The sequence below is a fragment of the Lipophrys pholis genome (assembly GCF_963383615.2).
Source record: "Lipophrys pholis genome assembly, chromosome: 9".
Taxonomy (NCBI): Eukaryota; Metazoa; Chordata; class Actinopteri; order Blenniiformes; family Blenniidae; genus Lipophrys; species Lipophrys pholis.
In genome coordinates, this window is record NC_137639.1 from 3,278,793 (window position 1) to 3,300,134 (window position 21,342).

The 21,342-nt window shown below is 43.8% G+C and overlaps 1 protein-coding gene across 5 annotated transcripts; it reads left to right on the forward strand.

Annotated features, from left to right (window-relative positions):
- The first annotated feature begins 275 nt into the window (after positions 1-275).
- pgap4 (post-GPI attachment to proteins GalNAc transferase 4) lies at positions 276-7,527 on the forward strand. Of its 5 annotated transcripts, none has more exons than XM_080472155.1 (2): positions 276-348; positions 5,028-7,527. In XM_080472155.1, exon 2 carries the CDS (start codon positions 5,242-5,244, stop codon positions 6,430-6,432), a length of 1,191 nt encoding a protein of 396 aa, XP_080328281.1. In that variant the 5' UTR covers positions 276-348; positions 5,028-5,241; the 3' UTR covers positions 6,433-7,527. The 5 variants fall into 5 exon arrangements, with proteins under 5 accessions (XP_080328281.1, XP_080328279.1, XP_080328282.1 ...); XM_080472153.1 differs by having other exon boundaries at positions 283-564; XM_080472156.1 differs by having other exon boundaries at positions 283-391.
- Positions 7,528-21,342: the final 13,815 nt, after the last annotated feature.

Sequence of the window (21,342 nt, forward strand, 5' to 3'; positions counted from 1 at the left end):
GTCTATTACTCTGTGTGTATAGGTATGTGTCTACGTGTATCTGTCTATGATTCTATGTATATAGGTATTTGATTCTCCGTGCATAGGTCTCGTTTCTATACGTACAGTCATGCTGCTACGTCTATAGGTCTATCATTCCAGGTGTATGAGCTTAATTCTATTCCTATTATTCCACTATACAGTATTTGTATTATTCTATGAGTCCGTGTATAGAGGTATCGATTCTTAGTGTATATGTCTATGACTCTACGTGTATAGATCTGTAGGCGTTCCCCGTTCCCAGCCTTGCCGTGGTGGGTCTGAGATCATTGCAGCAGCCGGCTGACAGTCCCGGTGTGACGGCTCATTGTGAGTCTATTCTCCGCTTTAACGTTTCACAGAGATAAAATCCGTAAGTCGTAACGTGGCAGTCAGTTAGCATGTTGCTAAGGAACACACGGAGAACCGTACGTGTGGCGTTCCAGCGCCTCAGACCCGGAAGCAGCGAGAGGTGCGATCAGTTTCAGGTGCAGATGTTTCCGTCAGGTCGGATCTTTTCTCCAGCCCGTGAGCTCAACGTTCCAGGTGAAAACGCATCGTTTTTGCGTTTTTGTTTCAGACAAGCTTCATTTTTAGTCTGCAGCGCTTTAAAAACTATATCCTTTCTCATAGAAATGATGTTAATACGTCGTTCGGCCGTTAGGTGGTGCTGATGTTACTGTAATAACACCACCTATGCATGCACAGAGAACAGTGTAAGGTTGAAATAGTGTGACCACATGTGCTGCAGATCTGTGCTTTAAGAGGAAGAAAATCAGTGCTGGTACTCCCTTTGGCGACATACTGTTAGTCTCTCATACAAATATGGACAAAAACATGATATTCAGTGGCGTGCTCAGACATTTTGGGCTGCAGCTGCAGTAAAAGAAGGGCACCCCGTGCAGCATGTGGATCCACCAACTGCCTTTTTATATTTGTGTGATATTTAAAAAAAAATGTATAAGTAAATGTAAGTAATTGCATATTTATTTATTTTTAAATTGGCTGATTTTTTTTTAAATCCCATTTAAAAAAAAAAAAAAAAAAAAAAAAAAAAAATCAAAGGAAAGGAGGGGTGAGAGAGGAGTGGGCGTCACTACTCATCATCCTGAATAAGTTAAAATATACTTTTTTTTGGTCCTGTGGGGATTTTTGGAAATTGAATTTTGGAAAAAAAAAAAAAAAAGCTGCAGCGAATCCATTTGAAAATGGACACAGGGGTACGTGGGGGCATGTAGAGCAAGAATGTGATGCAGTTTGCTGGAAAAAAAAGATTTATTTTTTTAGGGAATATTAAAAAATCTGCCTTGATTTTAGTGTCTGGTTGTGAAAAAAATGCAGTGATTCTTCTTGAAAACTCACACAGCGTTACCTGGGCTCATGTAGGAATGGACAGGACAGGAATGTGGTGCATAACAATTTGATTTGAATTTATCGGAACTGTTGTGCCTTTACAGTAATATAATACAGTAATATTGTGTGATTTAAGTGTTGACGTTGTCGATGATCACAGACAGTACAGTGTACACTTTGTTAGTGTACACTTCTTTAAGACGTCTTCAGGGAGGCCAGAATGAGGGGTTTTTTTTATACGTCTTTCCTGGACATCGCATGGACGTCCTGTCTGGATGTTGTGTAAGCGTCCAAACAAGACCTCTGGATGACGTGACGCAATAGAAACAAAGACAAAGAAAAAGTGACACCACCTGAGACTGAACACAAACCTCATCCATGACAGGTGTGTTTTCTAACCCCGAGACCAAGTATTCACTTATACTCATGTTAACCCGACAATACATTTGTAAGCAAGTCACTTATATATAGGGATGAGATTCGAAAAACGGTTCTGACGTAGAACCGGTTCCGATTGATCAATTCCATGGGAATCGTACACCTTTATATGTGTTTGATTCTTCTTAACGATTCATTTCCAGCACGACGTCAAGTCGCGTTGCGGTACGTTGCATGACATCACACTCTCTAGGAAGCAGAGCTCCTTCAACCAGGAGAAAACATGGAGAGGAAGAAGGTCTAACTACAAAATAATACGATACAGTAATACATGTTCCACTCACCAGGTCCTGAATCCAGAGTCCACAGCCTCTCGCCTCACAGTCACAAGGTCCAGTTAAAAAAAAAAAGTCTCGGAGCAAATCCCGGCAGGAGCCTTTCTGTGTGGAGTTTTCATGTTCTCTCCTACTAATGAGGGACTTTTAATAAATGAAATCTGCCGTCAATCTGTCCCGTCTAGTGAATGTCTGCTCCAACGAGCCGACAGCGTAGACACATGGTAGTAGATCTTCTGTATATGTGTGAGCCCCTAGTTGTCACAGTATTTAACGCTCTACTCGAGTATAAAGACATACACAATCTAGTAGAGGTGTAGACCTGTATGTCTATGTATTAGGTCATTCTGTGTTGAAAATCCCTTCACAAAAAGCACCAACACAATATGAAAACAGCATTCCCTGCAGACCGAGAGAACTCGTTCCTCCTGCTTCATCACTTCCTCATTCCTCTCCAGGCTCCGCCTCCCAGAGAGGGTTAACTTGTCAACAGCACAAAATATGAAAAAGTCTAAATTCCAGGGGGCATCCAATGAAGGCAAATACACATTTGACTGTTCTTTTTTAAGGGAAAAATTATAATTCAAGTTTTATTTAAGGAAAGAAATTAATTAAACTACCTTTTTTCCCCTCAAAACAATACTCAGGAATTGTTAGAAGAATTGATAAAATCTTATCAATTCCCACACCTAGTAATCTACCTGTTAATTCTCCTTTAAAAAAAAAAAAAATTATAATAGAAAAAAGTAAAATTAAAAAAAAAAAAAAAACACACAGATAAGAGAATCGATAAAGAATTGAATCGTTAAACAGAATCGAAAATGGAATCGAAAAATTCTTTTCAATTCCCATCCCTACTTATATATGACAAGCTTCGAGTATTATGAATTGATGGTTTCTAGGGCATATGTTTAGTCACAATGCTTTTTCAAGTACGTTATATATGAGTGAAGTGCTTTCAAATTTGTTGTTAGCACAAGTGTGCAGTACAGTTGGTCTGATGGTGAAGAATCTGACCCGTCATGAACGTGGTTTGGGTTTGACCCCAGGTGGTGTAACTTTTCTTTATATATTGCGTCACTCTGAATGTGACGGCCCGCGTCGTGCCGCAGGACCGGGGCTTTGGGGACGACTACGCCAAAATTCTTCACTTCCAGGTTTTGTCTGGACGTCCAGACAGGACGTCAATACATTGTCCAGGAAAGACGTACAAAATACTTTCATTCTGGCCTTCCTGAAGACGTCTTGAAGACGGGAGGAAATGATGTCATCTGGACCACTGTTGCTCACTGGGGTGTTTTTTTAAGAAAAACAAGTTTAAAACGCGATTTCCATGGTGAGGCGACGGACGGGAGGAACAGAGAGGGAGAGAGGGCAAGTGAATTACTGCAAAAATACACACACTTGAGGGTTTTATTTCTGTTCATAAAGTATTTGCTCATTGTGATTCTGAGGAGAGATTTTCCTCTGAGGAGGATGATTGTTCAGCCGGGTGGAGTTCCATGATGCACATGAACGCTTCACCCATGTATTGTCAGCATGAAGTTTACCCCTAAAAATCCATAAATTAGACTCATTGTTTAAGCCGGGAGGATCAAAGCTTACAGAAAGTTCCGGTACGCGCTGTACACTAGGAAAAAAGTCCAGGTACGCTGAGGGGTCAAATTTTAAAGTGCCGGTACTGCATACCGGTGCACTTAAAGCACTGATCCAGAGGATGTAGTAAATGCACACTTTGCAATCTCAGTGCTGTTAAACTCAAGAGTGAAAAGTGCAGTACATTCCTTGTTAGAGTGAATCCTTCTTGCGCAGAGTGCATCTGCAATAGCAGCGTTTACACGCAGTATCTTCTAGAACTTCCACCTTGGGAGCCGTTTTCCAGAAGTTGCTTTCTCGGTGACTCCAAGCACCATTGTTATGTAAACTGTGTGCGTTTTCTGGGGTTCCTTCCACAGCCGTGGTTAATTGGTGGACCTCAGGGTCCCATAGGGACATTGTGTGAACGTGTGTGAACGTGTGTGACTGTGTGAGTGTGTCCTGTGATGGACTGCCTATCTGGGATCCGGTCAGCACTCTGAAACTCTGAGCTGGCGAAATCGGTACATGCTGGGAAACAAATGTTAACCTGTTAACCACCTCGAAAACTTTTAAGCTGGAAAAAAACCTGCAGTTATTTGTAGAAGTAGTTAATCCAGGTTTTAACCATGCATCTACAAAAACTAACATTCTAAGTAAAAGAAATCATGTCGCGTGGCTTTTGAAAAAGGAAGTTTTCAGACTTTACTGTGTTCAGAATCTTTGTCACAAAGTGTTCACTACCTTTACTCTTGCTCACTGTCATCTTTCATGTCACGTTTTCTAAAAGTGACCCATAACAAAAGAGCAACTTTAGCATTCATCCAACTAAGATAACCTCTCTCTTGATTCTTTTCACACTGAAACTTTGTCCTGGTGGCGTTGCTTCTTTAACTTGAAAGGATCTGCAATTCAGGAAAAACCTTCAATTCCAATATTTCTGACAGACGTTATCCGCAGTAATGCTGAACTGACTGCTGTTCTCTAAAGCCACAATGGCACCTGAATTTAGAAAAATAAATAAATAAATAAATAAAGCCACTCTGCCTGAGGTGGAGCTGAAATAGTTCCAAATGATTTCTGAGCTGTATTTTCTTGGAAGTAAAGCCACTGGCTCTGTATATTCTGTTATTGCTTCCCCCCTCGCTTGCATGTGGTTGGTGTGGCTATGGACAGAGGAGGATTTGTTCAAATGCTCCATCTCTCAAAGATGAACCTATATGCTTCTCTCAAAGGTGGAGCAAGTCTCAGCTAACAATGGACAGAGGTCAACAGGCCGTCACAGGACGGGGGGGACAGACGGACAAAATGTATGGGAGGGAAAAACACCTTGATGATGAGACTTTCTTCTTCTGTCTCCTGATACAGGTTTGCTGAAACAACAAGGACCTGGAATTGTCTCCGCTGATTAACAAGACCGTGTGCGAACTTCTGCCTGTTTTTCCAAGAATCGATCACTTGAGCTCATCACTTGGACTGTCGTGGGACTTCAGCTGAATTTGCTCCTGAGCTTTGCCGGGGACGTTTCCTCTGTTCATTTTGACATTGTGCCAAATTGTGCCTCATTCCAGTGGTTTCAGCAATGTCTCAGTGGAAAGCCATCTTCAGTCACTACATGCGATGGTCAAACACCAGCATTCAAGCCTTTTCTCTGTCTGTCATCACATTTTGTGTGATTCTTCCTCTGTGCTGCCATCGACTGCTTTACTCGTACTTCTTCATAAAGTCCATGTACCTGGACTCCATGAGTGAGGAGGTCCTGCAGGACAGTTTTAAGCAAGGTCAGGATGCGCTGCATTTCTGGCAGAGTGCGTCCACTCTGGCACCACTCAGTTTGAGGAATGTTTCCCAGCGTCCTGACCTGCTGGTGACTGTGGTGACAGCCAGACGCAATGATGGGCAAGACTTCCACTACCTTCTCCAGGTGATGCAGCAGCTGAGTGCCATTGTGGGAAGTTGTGGGACGCAACGGTGTGCAGAAATACTCATCTGCGATGTTGAAAACGGTCCTCTGGAGAATTGGGATGCCAGCCTACTGGAACCCCATTTCAAGGTGGTCCGGCGTTCCCAGCAGGAACAACAGTTGAATAAAGAACAAATCAATCCCTTTGAGAAGGAGAAGAGGGATTATGTTTTTTGCCTTCGCAAGGGTTGGACACTGGTGAAACCCAAAAACGTGGTTGTTCTGGAGGACGATGCTTTGCCGAGACAAGACTTTTTCTTAGTTATCAAACATCTACTGTCCCGTCGGTTCGCCCTCCAGACTCTTTACGTAAAGTTGTATCACCCAGAGAGGCTGCAGCGCTACTGGAACCCGGAGCCATACCGCATCCTGGAATGGATGGGACTCGGTCTGGTTGGAGCTACGGCTCTCATCCTCAGCTTCCCTTACTGGAACCCTTGTTCGTTCTCTTTCACTCTGTCAGCCTGCCATCTTATTTTCTTCACTCTGTACTTTATGGCTGCCGCGGAGCTGCTTGGGCGGCACTATCTATTGGAGGTCCGCAGGCTCTCCCCACAGCTCTATGCTGTCAACCCAGCCACCGAGTGCTGCACCCCAGCAATGCTTTTCCCTGGAAATACATCACTCAGGGTGGCCGAGTATCTGGACGCCTCATTCTGTGTAAACGGAAACGCCAAAGACATGGTTATGTATCAGATGGCCAGGGCACTCCCTGGAGAAAGGTCTCACAGTGTCGAGCCCAACCTGATCACCCACATCGGAGCCTATTCCTCAGTCAGGGCCAATCCGGCTCGGCCCAAACTCCTTTGAAACAAACAGACTTGGCATATTAAATTTACAATCAGACCAGTGATTAGGTTTGTGCTAACCTGCTGTAAATCTGACACTCAGGACACCTTCAGAGATTTGAAGACATCAGTCTTTTTGATTTGAAGACATCACATTAAGAGGGTTGGTTTGGTATTCTTCAGAATAAACAATATTAGGTTGCAGCTGACAGCTTACTGTCCAAGCTGGTGGGGTTCGTCCTTACACACCACACAGAGCTGAGGTGTAAGGAGCTCGCTCTTTACCCATGTCAGACATGTGGCCACTGGTTGGTGGAGTTTCATTAAAATGAATAAGTATGCAAAGTGATTTTTCAGCTTCTTTTATTCTTATAAGCAGTTTTTTTTCAAATTATTCTGTGAAATGTCATTATTATCATGAAACGGATTGACCCAAAAGATTGTAGCCACAAACAGTTCTTGACTGAGGTTTACATTTAAACACCGAAATGAAACTATTAAACTATTTGTGTTGTATCTTGACACCATCACTCAGTTCATATGAATCTCATGTTGGCCAGTTCTCTCTTAGGATGACAATAGATTTTACAAGGAAGAAAAAATAAGTTTTATATTTCCAAAAATTGCAAATATGAGTGAAGAACTTCTACCAAGTTTCAATCAAATCAATAAGTGTTGCACATCTTGCTTTGTTGCCTTCAGCTTTGTAAACTGAAATTGAAGCTTAATGAGAGTTTCAGTGTATTTTTCCAACAGAACACCCGACCCAGAGCACCAGTCCGTTCTGATTGGTCGTTCAGTCGGCCTTGTGAGGTCAGATGCGAGACGGTTTGAGGCGGCGAGCCGTCCAGACGTCAATTGAAATTTTGGAAAAGACGGCTGGAAAAAATAGCGGACCTGTTGCTCAAAGGCCTTAGTGGTGGGTGCTGGAAGGACCCCTCCCCACAGCCCCCAACCCCGATCCACATGGAGTGTTGGGTGTAGAGGGTGTGTCTTACTGTATGAAAATGTGGATGCATCATGTGTCTGTGAGATTTATATATTTTTGCAAAACCACAGACACCTTTTTTGATGTGTTTCTTCAGTGAATGCTGTGATTAAATGTTTCTATGACGCCATTCTGACTCTCTACTTGTATCTTTTAAAGGTTTCCCTTGTTTCATTGCTTACCGTTCACATGCATTCATTCTTTTGAACGGTCAGTAGTTTGGGTGAGGATTTGTTAGTTTGCTCTCATGTGCTGATCTGGAACTTTCACTTCATCCAGCAACAATACTAATGAGGTGTGTATCAGTAAACCTCACTCAAAAACGTTTTTGACAAAACTACCGATTCTCCCCCTTCCAGTCACACAAGTTAATTACTTCTGCATTGCAGAAAGAGCAAGAGGTTAAACAGGATCTGGAGAACAGGGTTGCCACAGTTACCTTGAAAAAGTAATACGATTACTGGTAAGTAGTTCCTCCTTTAAAAAGCAACTAAGTTAGATAACAAGTAACTTTTTAAATTCACCCGCTGCCGACAATACTCCCCACTGTCTCAAAATAGAAATGACAACGGGTCTTGCCTAAACTCTTCAACTCTCACCACTTACTGGTTTTGCACCGAAGTCCAGCTTGTGTGTGTGTTGTGACGCTTTGGGAAGGTTTTTGTTCGGGGTGCCAGCCAGGTCTCTCTGCTGACAGTTAACATGTTTTTAGTCGGTTAGGTCATTTAGTTAATATAGTTTACACAACCCATCACATTTGGATTATTTTCCCCCCGACATCAAACATACACAAGGTAATACATAATTAAATGTACACTCGACTAATGTGAAATATCAAAACAATGCAAACACAGAACACTGATGTCAAAAAGAAAATGCTGTATTAGTTCATTTAAACTTAAATAGTGCCAGTAAAAAAAAAGGAGAAACAATGCAGTTCAGGTAATCAAAAAAGAAAATTTATTCCCAACGGGAGAAGGGAAAACTCTTCAGGAGCAACAGAAATAATTCGGCAGCAGCTCAGGACAGTTCATCATCAACATAAAAAATGTTTCTACCAGAGCAGAAATACTTGAGCACCAGGGATTCAATGGTCATTCAGTCAGTTTCCTGTCGTGCTTCCCTCACCACTCCGCTGAGTGAGAAAGGCAGAGGGAAAGTTTAATGAGGAAGTGGCCGTTTTCCAATACCTACTGTATACTTAACCATACTTGTGCTGCCGTGTACCCAGGAAACGTCTTTAGTGGGAGACCAAGTACTGTTCTAATTCTTAGAGTACGTCCGAAAAGTCCCTCCTCTCTTCTTATCTATCGACTTCTCCTTCACCCCAGAAGTGTTTAGTGTGGCGGCCATGATAAGGACTGTCTAAATTCTCAATAAGCAAAGGAAAGGAGGCTCGTTTCTTCCTTTAGAGCCTCCTTTAGCTTAGGAACCACTGATGCTTCCTTTAGCAAAGGAGACCAGCTCAGGAGCTGGACAGTGAGTCTCGCTCGCTCATCAACATCCCACATCACTTCCTGCCAGGTCCCTCTGGGCGACCTCAGCGTCACCTGGTCGTCTCCGTCATCATCCCTGGACCTTCCGCCTCCATTCCTGGACCTTCCTCCTCCACCTCCATGATGTCTCCCGCTGCCACACAGACAGGCAGCAACCAGAGGACGTCTCTCCAGGCTCTCAGAAAGATGGAGCACCAGCAGGTTTGGTGTCTGTTGGGTTTCAACCTGCCTGTCAGTTAAAATTCACATGGAAAACATTTGGTATATTTTGATGTAATCATGAATCAGAATTTATTGTGTTTCCTTTGTGTTCATAATTGTGATTATTGAGATAAAGCAGGTTGCCAGTACAGTGATATAATAACAACTGTGCGCTGCAGGCATGGGTATAGTACTTCCTCCGTCACCCAGCTGGTACCAGTACTTGCTGGTACATGGAGGATCTGTGCAGGACAAGAGCATCCTGCACAGATCCCCAGTTGCCAATGTACACGTCAATAAACCTCATATATTATAGACTCTTTTTTAACTACAGGTAGATGCAGGAAAGATTCTACCTTGCTGACATGTTTCAGCTGAATCTGTAGTCTTCCTCAGAGGGTCATCTGGTGTGTGATGACATGTTAGTCTTTATCAGGTGAGTGTAACCACTCCCTGTGCTACACTCTGTGCCAATCACAATGGACTGTGTTCTCTGAGGCAGAGTCCAGTTTGTAGTCACTTCCTTGTTTACACATCATCATCCATTGATCTTGAGTATCAGTGAAACCAACATGGAGGGAAAAGAACTTGGAAGGATGCAATCCTATTGTCACCAACAGTGAACCCAAAATGGCAGACGACATAGAAGAATTCAAGTTAAATTAATCCAACAATCCCCTTTTGGCTCATGCTATGTTCCGACACAAACAACTAAAAAATGAACACAGAAAGTAACAAGCAAACAGTAAATCCCCTTAACATTACCACCCCCTTTTGCATCATCATCATCATCATCATCATCATCATCATCATCATCATCATCATCATCACATTCGTTATAAATATTTTTAATCAAACACATCAAATTTTGTATTACCAAAATCATCCTGTAAATCCTAGGGGGCGCTGTTCACAAAAGGCTTGAGGACGTCACTTTTGCTTCCCAGTTTCTGTGCTCATCAAAGACGTCTTCTTGCAGAGCTTCACAAAGATTCTTGCTCAGAGTCATTGTTCTTTCACTTCAGGATCCACAGCAAAGTTCTAAATCATTTCCTCCTGAGCCGTTGTGCTTCAGTTGACATTGATCGGTGGCGTCTTCAACATCCGTCCTTCTTCTGGTCCATCTTTAACGTCTCACATCAGATCATTAGAGAGTCCAACACATTTTAACTTGTGATCGACCAACTACCAATACTTAAATCCTCCTATTTTTAAGTTTTTAGCCTTAAAGTTATTTGAATCTCCCTGAGATTAACCAAACATTTATCTTTTTATCCTTATAATCAAATGTCCTATTATCAATGTTTACAGATTATCTTTTAACTCTAATCATGTCCCTAATTACTATTTTATCTATTCAACTATCACCATTCCCCTCTTATACGAAAGAATTAATACTTTTTCTCTGAGTTTCAATCAAGTATTTTTAAATTTATTTTTTACTTTATACCAACACATAAAAGCATCCCTGGTTTCACACTGTGCAGCTCCTCCTTTCCTGCGTCCAAGTGTCTCTCATGAGACTTTTCCTCCACAACCAACATCTCTCATGTTGGTCTTCTTCTCTTCCTCTTACTCCTCGTTTGTGGTGCTTCTGGTGATGCTTCTCATCAACCTCTGCAGAGAACCACGTTCTGTCCTGAACCTTCATCAACCTCTTCAGAGAACCACGTTCTGTCCTGAACCTTCATCAACCTCTTCAGAGAACCACGTTCTGTCCTGAACCTTCATCAACCTCTTCAGAGAACCACGTTCTGTCCTGAACCTTCATCAACCTCTTCAGAGAACCACGTTCTGTCCTGAACCTTCATCAACCTCTTCAGAGAACCACGTTCTGTCCTGAACCTTCATCAACCTCTTCAGAGAACCACGTTCTGTCCTGAACCTTCATCAACCTCTTCAGAGAACCACGTTCTGTCCTGAACCTTCATCAACCTCTGCAGAGAACCACGTTCTGTCCTGTACCTTCATCAACCTCTTCAGAGAACCACGTTCTGTCCTGAACCTTCATCAACCTCTTCAGAGAACCACGTTCTGTCCTGAGCCTTCATCAACCCCTGCAGAGAACCACGTTCTGTCCTGAATCTTCCTTCTCAGGCAGGTGTGATTCCCTTTAATGCCACAAGCCACAGTGGAGTCTATTGAGGGTCTGTGAGGATTTCAACCAGCAGGAGGAGACAGCCCAACACCTTTAGGATGCTTCTGTTATTTTAATTACCATTATTTAAATTCACAGGGAATGGCTCTGTCCCAAGTATTGATCTTAATATTACAGCTATAAGACAGTCAAACTGAATTTTTTTTATTCATTTATTTTAACTTTATTCCCACAACAGTTTTTTTCCCTATAGAATATTACAGTTGATCACTATTTTTTTAAATTTCAAACATTTTCCTAATAATGTGATTAGTTTTTCCATCTAATTTTTCAGGTCCATGATAAACTAATTAGAGGCTCGTCTTTCTAACTGTCCCTATCTTTACATACTTTTCTTTCATTTTATTTAAGGGTTCTGTGGATGAATGGTGGGAGTTGGTCAGTTCATCCCTTAGAAGATAGGAGCAAAGAAATGGGTAAGTGTTCCCTGGTGGAACAGAGCATGTACTGAGGCTGTAAAGAAGAGGAATAAAGCCTATAGGCTACTAAGGAAGTTCCCTTCAGAACAGAATTCTGTGCAGTATAAAAGATTGAGGGCTGTGGCTCATAGAAAAATAAAGACAGCAAAACAAGACTGCTGGAGGAAGTACTGTCGTATGTTGGGTGTGCAGACTTCAGTGGCAGAAGTTTGGTCACCTGTGCATCGTATGTTGGGTGTCTGCAGACGAAGGTTTGTTGTTTGTTGGGCCTGGAGGGTTAAGTGTATATACCAAATCATTAGAAAAAGTTACAAGTTTTACATTTGTAAGTGTGCACTTTGATGGGAGGATGACTTGGAAGACCCATATTGAGAAAACTGTGAATAAGTGTGATAAAATTGAAAATGTTATGCGGTGCCCTGCAGGGCGTAGTTGGGGTGCAGATGAAAGCACTCTGCTCATGATCTATCGGGAATTGTTTCGCGCTTCTCTTGATTATAGGTGTTTGTCGTATGGGAGTGCAGCAAAGACAAACCTTGTAAAGCTGGACGTGGAACACCCCTATCCCGGATCTTCTATTGGAATGTGGAGAGATGCCCTTGTGCTTGAGGCGAGAAAAGTTATTCCTCCAGTATGCTGGAAGAATACCGAGCCAGGAAGAGTGTAACCCTGTGAAATGTCTGCTGAAGGAAGGTTGGGAGAAAGCTCAGGGTGGGCGGGGGAGAGGAGCATTTATTAAAAGAGTATGGGCAGAATCGCCTGAGTTCTTGGACATGGATATGGCTCCGAGGATGGTGTGGCCCTCTGCTCCCCCATGGTTGCTTCCAGAGGCTGACATAGACTGGACTGTTAGACATTCACAGGGAAAAGGGCAAGGAAAACTCTGTTGATGTGGTCAGTGAAGTAATCAGTGAGCAGAGGGATGGACATTTACAGATTTATACAGATGGTCTGTGGAACCATCAACCAGCCGAGCTGCGTTTGCTGTGCACATTCCTGAGGCTGATGTCAGTCAGGGGTACCGGCTTCCAAATGATGTGTTTGTGTTTACGACAGAAGTTATAGCATTGTTCTGTGCATTAGAATTGGTGGGCAAAATTGGGGCTCGGAGGTCATTAATATGTTCCGATTCAGCAGCTGGCTCTGCAGACAGGAAGGCCGTGTGTTCGGTCTCACCTAACCTTTGAGATACGTACTGCTCATAAGAGAGCTGAGTCAATAGATCGTTTGCAACTGACGTCAGATTTCCCATGATCCTCTCCGATTCGCTTGGGTCCGCCATCTTTTACCTATACAGCTGCATAAGAACATATCTTCAATATCGGATTCATGGTATACTGCGGTAACATAGAGGAGTGTGGCGGGGTTGACTCCTACAGCAATTTGTTAAAATTTGAGGACGATTAAGGAATCGACCTCAAATGTGGCACGATCTCCATGTAAATTAGTCACCAGCCTCTCGCCTCACAGCCAGAAGGTCCCAGTGAAGAAAAAAGAGGAAAAGTTCATCTTGAGTGTCCCGGACATAGTAAAATGGTGCCATCAATGTCATTTTTCTTAAATAATTCTATTTTGCAACTTTTCAAGGAATTCAAGTTTGAATTCATATGCAGTACCAATCTGCACCTCAGGATCTGAGGTGCTTTTAACTCCTACATAGTGAATATAACAAAGGACTACAAGTGGAAAGGCAGTAATGCGCCAGGTGGCGCCCAGCCTGCCCAAACAGACCTCTATTCTGCTCAGAGCTCAGAGGTATGCCCCGCCCCTCTTGGCACCTCACTTCCAGGTTGCTTCACTCATTTGTGCGACAGGGCTCCACTTGGTGGTGCTTACTCCACTTTGCACCGAGCCACTCCCAGAACGCTGGGAGGTACGTCTGAATTGTCCCTCCTATCTCCTTATCTATCGACTTTACCTTAACCCCTAGATGACGTGATGGGGTTAAGGAAAGGTGTTAGGAGGCTTCCTAAAGGAGTTAGTGAAAGGCGATCATATTGGTGTGGCAGTCGGACCACACTTTCACTGAGTGACGTCATAATAATCCGACGGCGCCGCAAGTTAGTGACGTCTGCCGTGGTGGGGGAAGAACTTCAAGTTTCCGAAAAATGGACTACAAAAAGCAGAATTCTACCAATTTCCCCTGTGCTTCTAACTGCTGATACCGTGACCACTTCCAGATCACTTACATGATCTGCGTACTTTTTCCAACATCGTGAGTTTCCGTAAACGCTCAAATGATCGGGTCCCTTTAAATGTTGTCGCTGCAAGGAATTGTGGGGCAGCATGAGCTCATCTCATTTGCTAAAGGAAGCATCAGTGGTTCCTAAGCTAAAGGAGGTTCTAAAGGATGCATCAGTGGTTCCTAGGTTAAAGGAGGTTCTAAAGGAAGCAACGAGCCTCCTTTCCTTTGCTTATTGAGAATTCAGTCAGTCCTTATCATGGCCGCCACACAAAACACTTCCGGGGTTCAGGAGAAGTCAATAGATGATGAGACAGGAGGGACAATTCGGACGAACCTCTGGGTTCATTGCAGCTGTTGCGTCACTGTGCTTCCCATCCCCTTCAGGATGTGCATTGAGATACTGCTTGATTGGGTCTGTCACTCCTCATGGGAAAGCTGTTGCAACCAGCATTCACAAACGCTGCTGCTTTTCTTCCCTTAAAAAGACTGTCTGAATCTACAGCAAGATTCACTGACTGTGTGTGTGTGTGTGTGTGTGTGTGTGTGTGTGTGTGTGTGTGTGTGTGTGTGTGTGTGTGTGTGTGTGTGTGTGTGTGTGTGTGTGTGTGTGTGTGTGTGTGTGTGTGTGTGTGTTTCTGCACTGTGGTCTGCTGTGTGGCTGCCTGGTCGTCTCCAGCCACTTCTCCCAAGTTTTATCTTTTCTGAACTGCATGATTAACAGCCACCCTTTTACGCTATCATATTTTTAATTGCATGCATGTGTGTGAGAAGGATTAATTTCATTAAGTGTCTGATCACCCCTTTTTGGGTGATTCTCATTCATTTCATGGACTTCTGATTTGTTGTTTTCTGCTGATTGCCATCACCCGAAGGTTTACTCTGTTTCTATTCAGTATTGATTAGTTTAACCTTTGGTTAACTTTGTTTAGTTTTCAGGCGATGGCCTATTATCTGTGATATTCTTTTGGTTATTTTATTGGGATTAATTTATTTGGAAATGTGTATTTTTGATTGATTTGAGGGAACCCCTTTTTTAATTGGCTCTGTCTTTCCCCTCTTTTCAGACGCTGAGTACGAAGGTGGTGACATTGGTGTCCTCGGTGGTGGTCTCCCTCCTGAGTGCTGTGTGGACGCCTGGTCCGAGTGTGTCCTTTATGATTTGAGCGCGAGTTCCCACGTGTGTCTGGGGTGATTCCTTTTGAGATCCTCCTTGATCCTTTACCCCACTGGTAAACTCAGCCTTGATCAGGTCTCCTTTTCTTCATTTCTCATTTTTAGAGTTTAAATGACTTTTAACATTTGAACGACTTTTATCCTTTAAAGGAATTGTTTTATAAAAACTTAATTTCTTTTCAACGGAACAACGTCTCCTGCCTATTTAGTAAACAAACCTGTGTCCTTGATCGTACCAGTCCAGTGCCCGTATTCACGGAGCGTCTCAGAGAGCTAATATCTTAGCCTAACCTGTTCCTAGCAAGGAATCTTAGCTTCAAAGTGATTCAGGAAGTGTCTAAGAGCAACTCTTAGCAAGGAGTTGACAGCAACGTTTATCGTAGTGAGGAGGTGTGGTTGACCCCGTTGCTATGTATGACGCAGTCTGCTGAAAGCTGATTGGTTGTTAGAGAAAGGGAGACAGGAAAAAGCCTCAGTGTTCCTTGCCGTTATTCACCAAGCATCCTGAGGCTAAAAGAAGCTCTTAGTGACGTCACTCTGAAGAAAAACGTTAGAATTCCTCGAAATTTAAGATTTTTCTTAGAATATTTTCTTACCAAGATAAAAGTAATTCACAAAGCATCCTAAGCCCTATGAGAGCTCCTAAGGTGGAAAACCGCTAAAAGTAGTGAGGAGAACTTTTAAGAAGCCTGAGAGTTTCTTAAACAGACAAGATGACAGAAAGATGAAGAGAAAGGAAAGACGTTCTCCGTTTGTTTAATCAGTGGAGCCGTGCACTGTGTGTACAATTATTTTGAAGGTGTGAAAAAAGTAAATATTTTAAAGGGGTATTTGTTATTGTCTCTGCTTGGTGCGCCGTTTCTGTTCACTGTGTCGGTGAACTAAGCTCATCCCTGACGAGGTCGACAACATTCTTCCTGCACGACCGAGCCGGTATCGTGTCATTAAATCGTTGTCGTTAAACAAACAGAAAACGTCTTTCCTTCTTTCCGCCATCTTGTCTGTAATAAACTCTTACGAAGGCCTCTTAAAAGTCCTCCTTACTACTTTTAGCAGTTTTTCACCTTGGGAGCTCTCTTAGGGCTTAAGATGCTTCCTTATCTTAGTAAAGAAAAATTCTAAGAAAAATCTTAAATTTTGAGGACTTCTAAGATTGTTTTTAAGAGTGACGTCACGAAGAGCGACTTTTAGCCTTCGGATGCTTAGTGAATATGGGCACTGGTATTCAGCGGTGACCTAATTTCCCTGGGTGAAATTCCAAGGGTGGGGTTGTTTGGCTTCTGGTATTTAGAGTATACATATTGTCACTCTAGCTTACATACATCTCACCTCCCCCATCTCGCTACATAATTCTATATTTTTTCTTCAGTCCACACCTGTTTTCTAAGTTCTTGTGCATGTTTTATGAACCTGTGTTTTCTTTGTTGCCAGGTGCCGTGGGCTGAATGTGGCAGTTTACTCCCCGGTGGAGGTGCAGTCTTCACGGTTCGTCCCTCTTACTTTGAGTTTGTGTGCGAGTGTTTGCTGTGTCACGGGTGATTCAGTTGAGGACCCATGTCTTCTTTTGGTTGCCCTGCCACATGGTAAGCCACAGCCCTGACCTCACACCACTTTCTTGCCCAACTGCTTATTTTAGTGTGGTTTTGTTAAGCAGCCTACATGAAATGACATCGAAAGTGCTAAATCCGTCGGCCATTACTTAGTTTTAAACTGTAACGTCAGTTGAGCGAAAGCTTTGCCCTATTTTTTGGAATACAGTGGTGACAGATGTATTTCATTATAGCTGCTTGACTTCAAAGTGAAAGAAATCTTTATCTATGATTCACTGTCCCTCTACACAACAATCAGGGAAAAGACATGGCCCTCCTGAAGTAAGTCACATAATATACAACAATTATATTGTATTGGTAAGGTTATATCTCACTATGAATGAATTTTTTATTTTGAACATGTAAAAAAAGAAGAAGAAACTGAATAAATTAAAGCTGCAAGTGTGACAAGTTAAAAAGCAATGCACTAATAATTTACATTTAAACACTGAGTTCAACAATTTAGAAACTTAAATGTTAAAAGACAGTTAAAAGTGTTAGAATAGTGTTAAATAGACATGATTCTTTACTTTTAAAACTGAGATTGAATGATATTAATCTGTGATCCACTGAATGCTCTGAGTTAGACCATCTGGGATCGATTGGTTTTGTCTCCGCCCACATCAGGAGGACCCCTGCTGTTTCCTCATTCTACTAAATGCTCTTGATGAGGAAACAGGCGCAAATCACTTGTATGATTATTTCTCCTCATTTCAGGTATGTTTATCGTCAAAAACACAGCTTACATGTCGAGAGGACGGCTCCGACTCCACAGTCACTAGCGTCAGTGTCCAAAAACATTTCCCCTTTGTCGAGGGGGTAGCCCAGGACAGGAGTTGATGTCAACAGCCGCTTCAGTTCATCAAATGCTACCTGGCATTGGGCAGTCCAGCTAAAGCGGGCATATTTCTTAGTCAGTTCATGCTCTGGTTTGGCTGTGGTAGCAAAGTCTGGCACGAAGCGCCTGTATTAAGAAGCTAGGCCTGCAAACTGTCTAACCTCAGACACGTTTCTAGGGATGGGCCAATCTCTTACACTCAAAGTCTTTTGGGGGTCAGTGGCTGTGCCGTTGGCAGAAACAATGTGGCCCAGGTAGGCCACCTCCTGACGAAAAAGGCAGCATTTGGACGGCTTAAGTTTGAGGTTGGCCTGTCGCAGTCTGTTAAAAACTTGTTCCAGTCGCTCTCGCATATGATAAGTGTCCTTCCCCAGCACCACAACGTCATTTAAATACACCAGACAGGTCTGCCACTGCAGCCCAGCTAACACCCGGTCCATGAGCCTTTGGAACGGGGCCGGGGCGTCACAAAGCCCAAAGGCACGACGTTCCACTCAAAAAGGCCTTTGCGTGTACAGAAGGCTGCAGCCATACGAGCCTTAGGTGTCATCTCCACTTGCCAGTACCCTGAAGTTAAGTCGAGTGTGCCAAAATACCTGGCAGCAGACAGCGTGTCGAGAGTGTCCTGGATACGCGGCAGTGGATACGCGTCCTTGATGGTCCTTTCATTCAGCAGTCTATAGTCGACACACAGCCTGGGGGATTTGTCCTTCTTTCTCACCACAACTATAGGCGCCACCCAGCTCCTGTTGCTTGGCTTCGCCACACCCGTGTCGAGACTCTGCTGGAGCTGCTGGTCGGCGGCCATTCTGCGAGGAGGCTGCTTCACTGGAGGCCCTGGCATTGTCTGGATATCATGCTGCACAATGCTGGTGTGGTCAAGATCAGCAGGGCCGGTAGAGAAGACATCGCCATAAGTCTGCAACAGGCGGGCGAGATTGTGGCAGTCACCCTCTGACAGTACGGAGCAGCTCTCATCATACAACACCTGCAAGTGTGAAGGAAGAGAAACAGAGTTAACTGGCCCCGGCTTGGAGGGGGGCACGGCAGGCAGCTGCTCCAGGGCGCCCATCACTTCAGCAGGTTGCAGAACTCCAACCACAGCTCCTCTGGTCAAGGTGACAGGTGTAGCCCCAGGATTGAGGACTCTGATGGGGATGCCGGCAGACTTTTGTGGTGTGACGACCACGTGAGCAACCAGGTCCAGCCACCAGGTGTTCCTTGATAAATTTCTTGGTTGGACTGACCAACATTTCCCCATCGGTGGCAGAGTGGAGGCTAGAGGACCCTGGCACCAGGTACTCACAACCAGGCTCCAGGATGGTGGTGCAGGCGACCCGGTCAGGAAGGGGTTCGTGTGAGCAGACGGCAGCGGTGTAAGCAGCCAGGCCGTACCTTGTTGTTGGCCAGACCCGCGGTGCTCAGTCTGCACGGGGGTTAGTTCCATGGTAGCCAAAACCCGGTTGGTGTCATTTCCATTACAATCCACAAAGTCCATATTAGCTCATTTTCTTCTCGGTCGCTGTTTCTTTTCTTCGCAGTGGTCCAGGTTGAAATTTCAGAAGCGAAATCATGGACGAGCCCCCAATGTTCCTTTTCTTCCCCTGCCCAGTGATCTCCTAACCATAGTACAGAGGCTGAACAGGCATACGACTCGTTTAGAGTGTTTATTAATTAACAAGGAATGGGAGTACAGATCCGTGGCCATACTATCAAGCCGCCGTGCTTAGCATCACATCCCCACAACAGCCCCCCTCCAGCCTACCCATAACGCACTGCTCTTAAAGGGCCAGGCTTGGCCTGTAACACTTAGCTGCCCAAAGTAGTGCTTGTGTAATTATCTGCCCAACAAACCCTGCAGTGCCTGTACATCAAGTGCTAACCAAGGTGAAGACAGTGAACATCACAAATGAGCAAACAATTAAAGGATACTAAAACAAATAATAATAGAACAGTAGTACAAAGATTGGGTGTGGGAGGTGTCAATGTTTCACACAGACAATAGTGGCTCGTCCACTACCAATCAGCTGATGGCTGCATTATCGGTCCTTCTTATGAGACACCTTTCTCAGTGCTCGGTACCTCGATGGAGGGGTCACAAAAAATGTAACCAGTGGTTACGTTTTTTTCCGTACCATCCACAACTTTTGTCAGTGGGCCCGCACGAAAACCCGTCCCACCCCGTTCTGTCCCTGGTGGAACCAAAGCTTATGCGTTGTACTGCGGCAGTGTTAACATAGATTAAACAGTCAGCCAAACTCTTTTAAGAGCCAGGAAAGCAAGCAGCCTTACTCCGTTCATGACTTCTTGTAGCTAATGGCGCTTTTTCACTAGCTCCTATTCAGCCTTACTCGACTTAACTCTACTCACCTTGCCTCTACTCGACTCAGCCTCGGTCATTTTACATTACAATATAATACAACCACGACGTGGTCGGAGTCATCTGAGCTTTTCCCCGTCGTGTACAAGTAATCACCCCTATATGATGAGGAGCGGGCATGCATTGGACATCAGCTCAAATAATAAATTAGATAGTGTGGTGTGCACCTGGAGGGAGGTCCTCTCAACCAGAATGGAGTGGGTGTGTTGGTGACGTGTGGGGGTGTGTTTGTTGGTGACGGGGAGGTGTTAAAAGAGGAAGGGCGGTGAGGCACTGGTAAAATGTTTGACAGATGAACTGTCATGCCGCTGGAGGCAATAAAGAAAAGCAGACTGGACTCCTTCGTTCATCTCATCCTTCTCTGCCTCCACAATAGAACATATTTGTTGGAGAAATCTTGTTTAGTAAAGAAACAAGTAAAGAATGAGGTGTAATTTTGCAGTCTATGTTCAAGGATGACCTATGTCACCACTTCTGTGCTACTTTTGGTGTCCTTCACTGCAGTCTCAAAACAATTTCAGCCTTTAAGTAGGAACTGTCTGACTTCAGAGTGGGACAAACTTCTTGACAATCATGCAAAGGTTGTCCTGTCAGATATAATTCTATCTATATTCTCTAGATTCTGCCATGTTCCACAACTGTAGCTGACTACGGAAACAACAGATCCAAGATAGTTACGAATTAACACAATTATTTATTAAACACAGACATTCTCACCAGATGGTCAGCTTGCACAGGACGGCCGTGCTCTCCCCAACTTAAGGATGGGAAGAGAGAGATAGATTGGACACCAACATTGATTTTTGAATCAGAGAGGCAGTCCTCCTTCCGTCTCTGTGAACCGCCTCCTGTGACCACTTCCTGTCCCTGACTCATCCATTGTAAAGCTGGTTCCTGTTTCCCAGAATGCAGTAGGTACTTGTTTACATGTCAACATGATTTACATGTCGAGTATCAGTGAAACAAACATGGTACAAAATGGAGGGAAAAACATGGTCGAATACAAAGTACTGTGATTTTGTCTCTTCTTGCAAGAATAATGTAATAAAATTCGCTCTCAGTCTGATTCCTGTGTATTCTGTCTCCCTGAGGTTTTCTTACTAGGAACATTCTCCTGACAATATTCTTATATGTTTATTAATAATATTACAAAATGTGGATTGTTACGATCTGCTTCAATGCCCAGTGTTTTGGTTTCACTGGTGCCCCTGTTAACTGGTGACTTCTGCCACTAGTCATTAGCAGCAGCTGATGTTAAAATAAGACAAACAAACGATACGATACTTTAAACTTGAATGGAAATGCGGTTAAACGGCGTTTGCCAGGACAGCTACGGATTTTGGTCGGGTTTTTAACATCTGCTGTGAAAAAGGGACGATCGAGGAAGCCTGTTACCAGTTAACAGGGAAACCAGTTAATCCAAAACACCGTGGCTTGGAGCCCTCCTGATACTCGGAGCGGGTCGCTCCGTGGAGGTCCCTCTGAATCCTCTGGTTGACCACCAG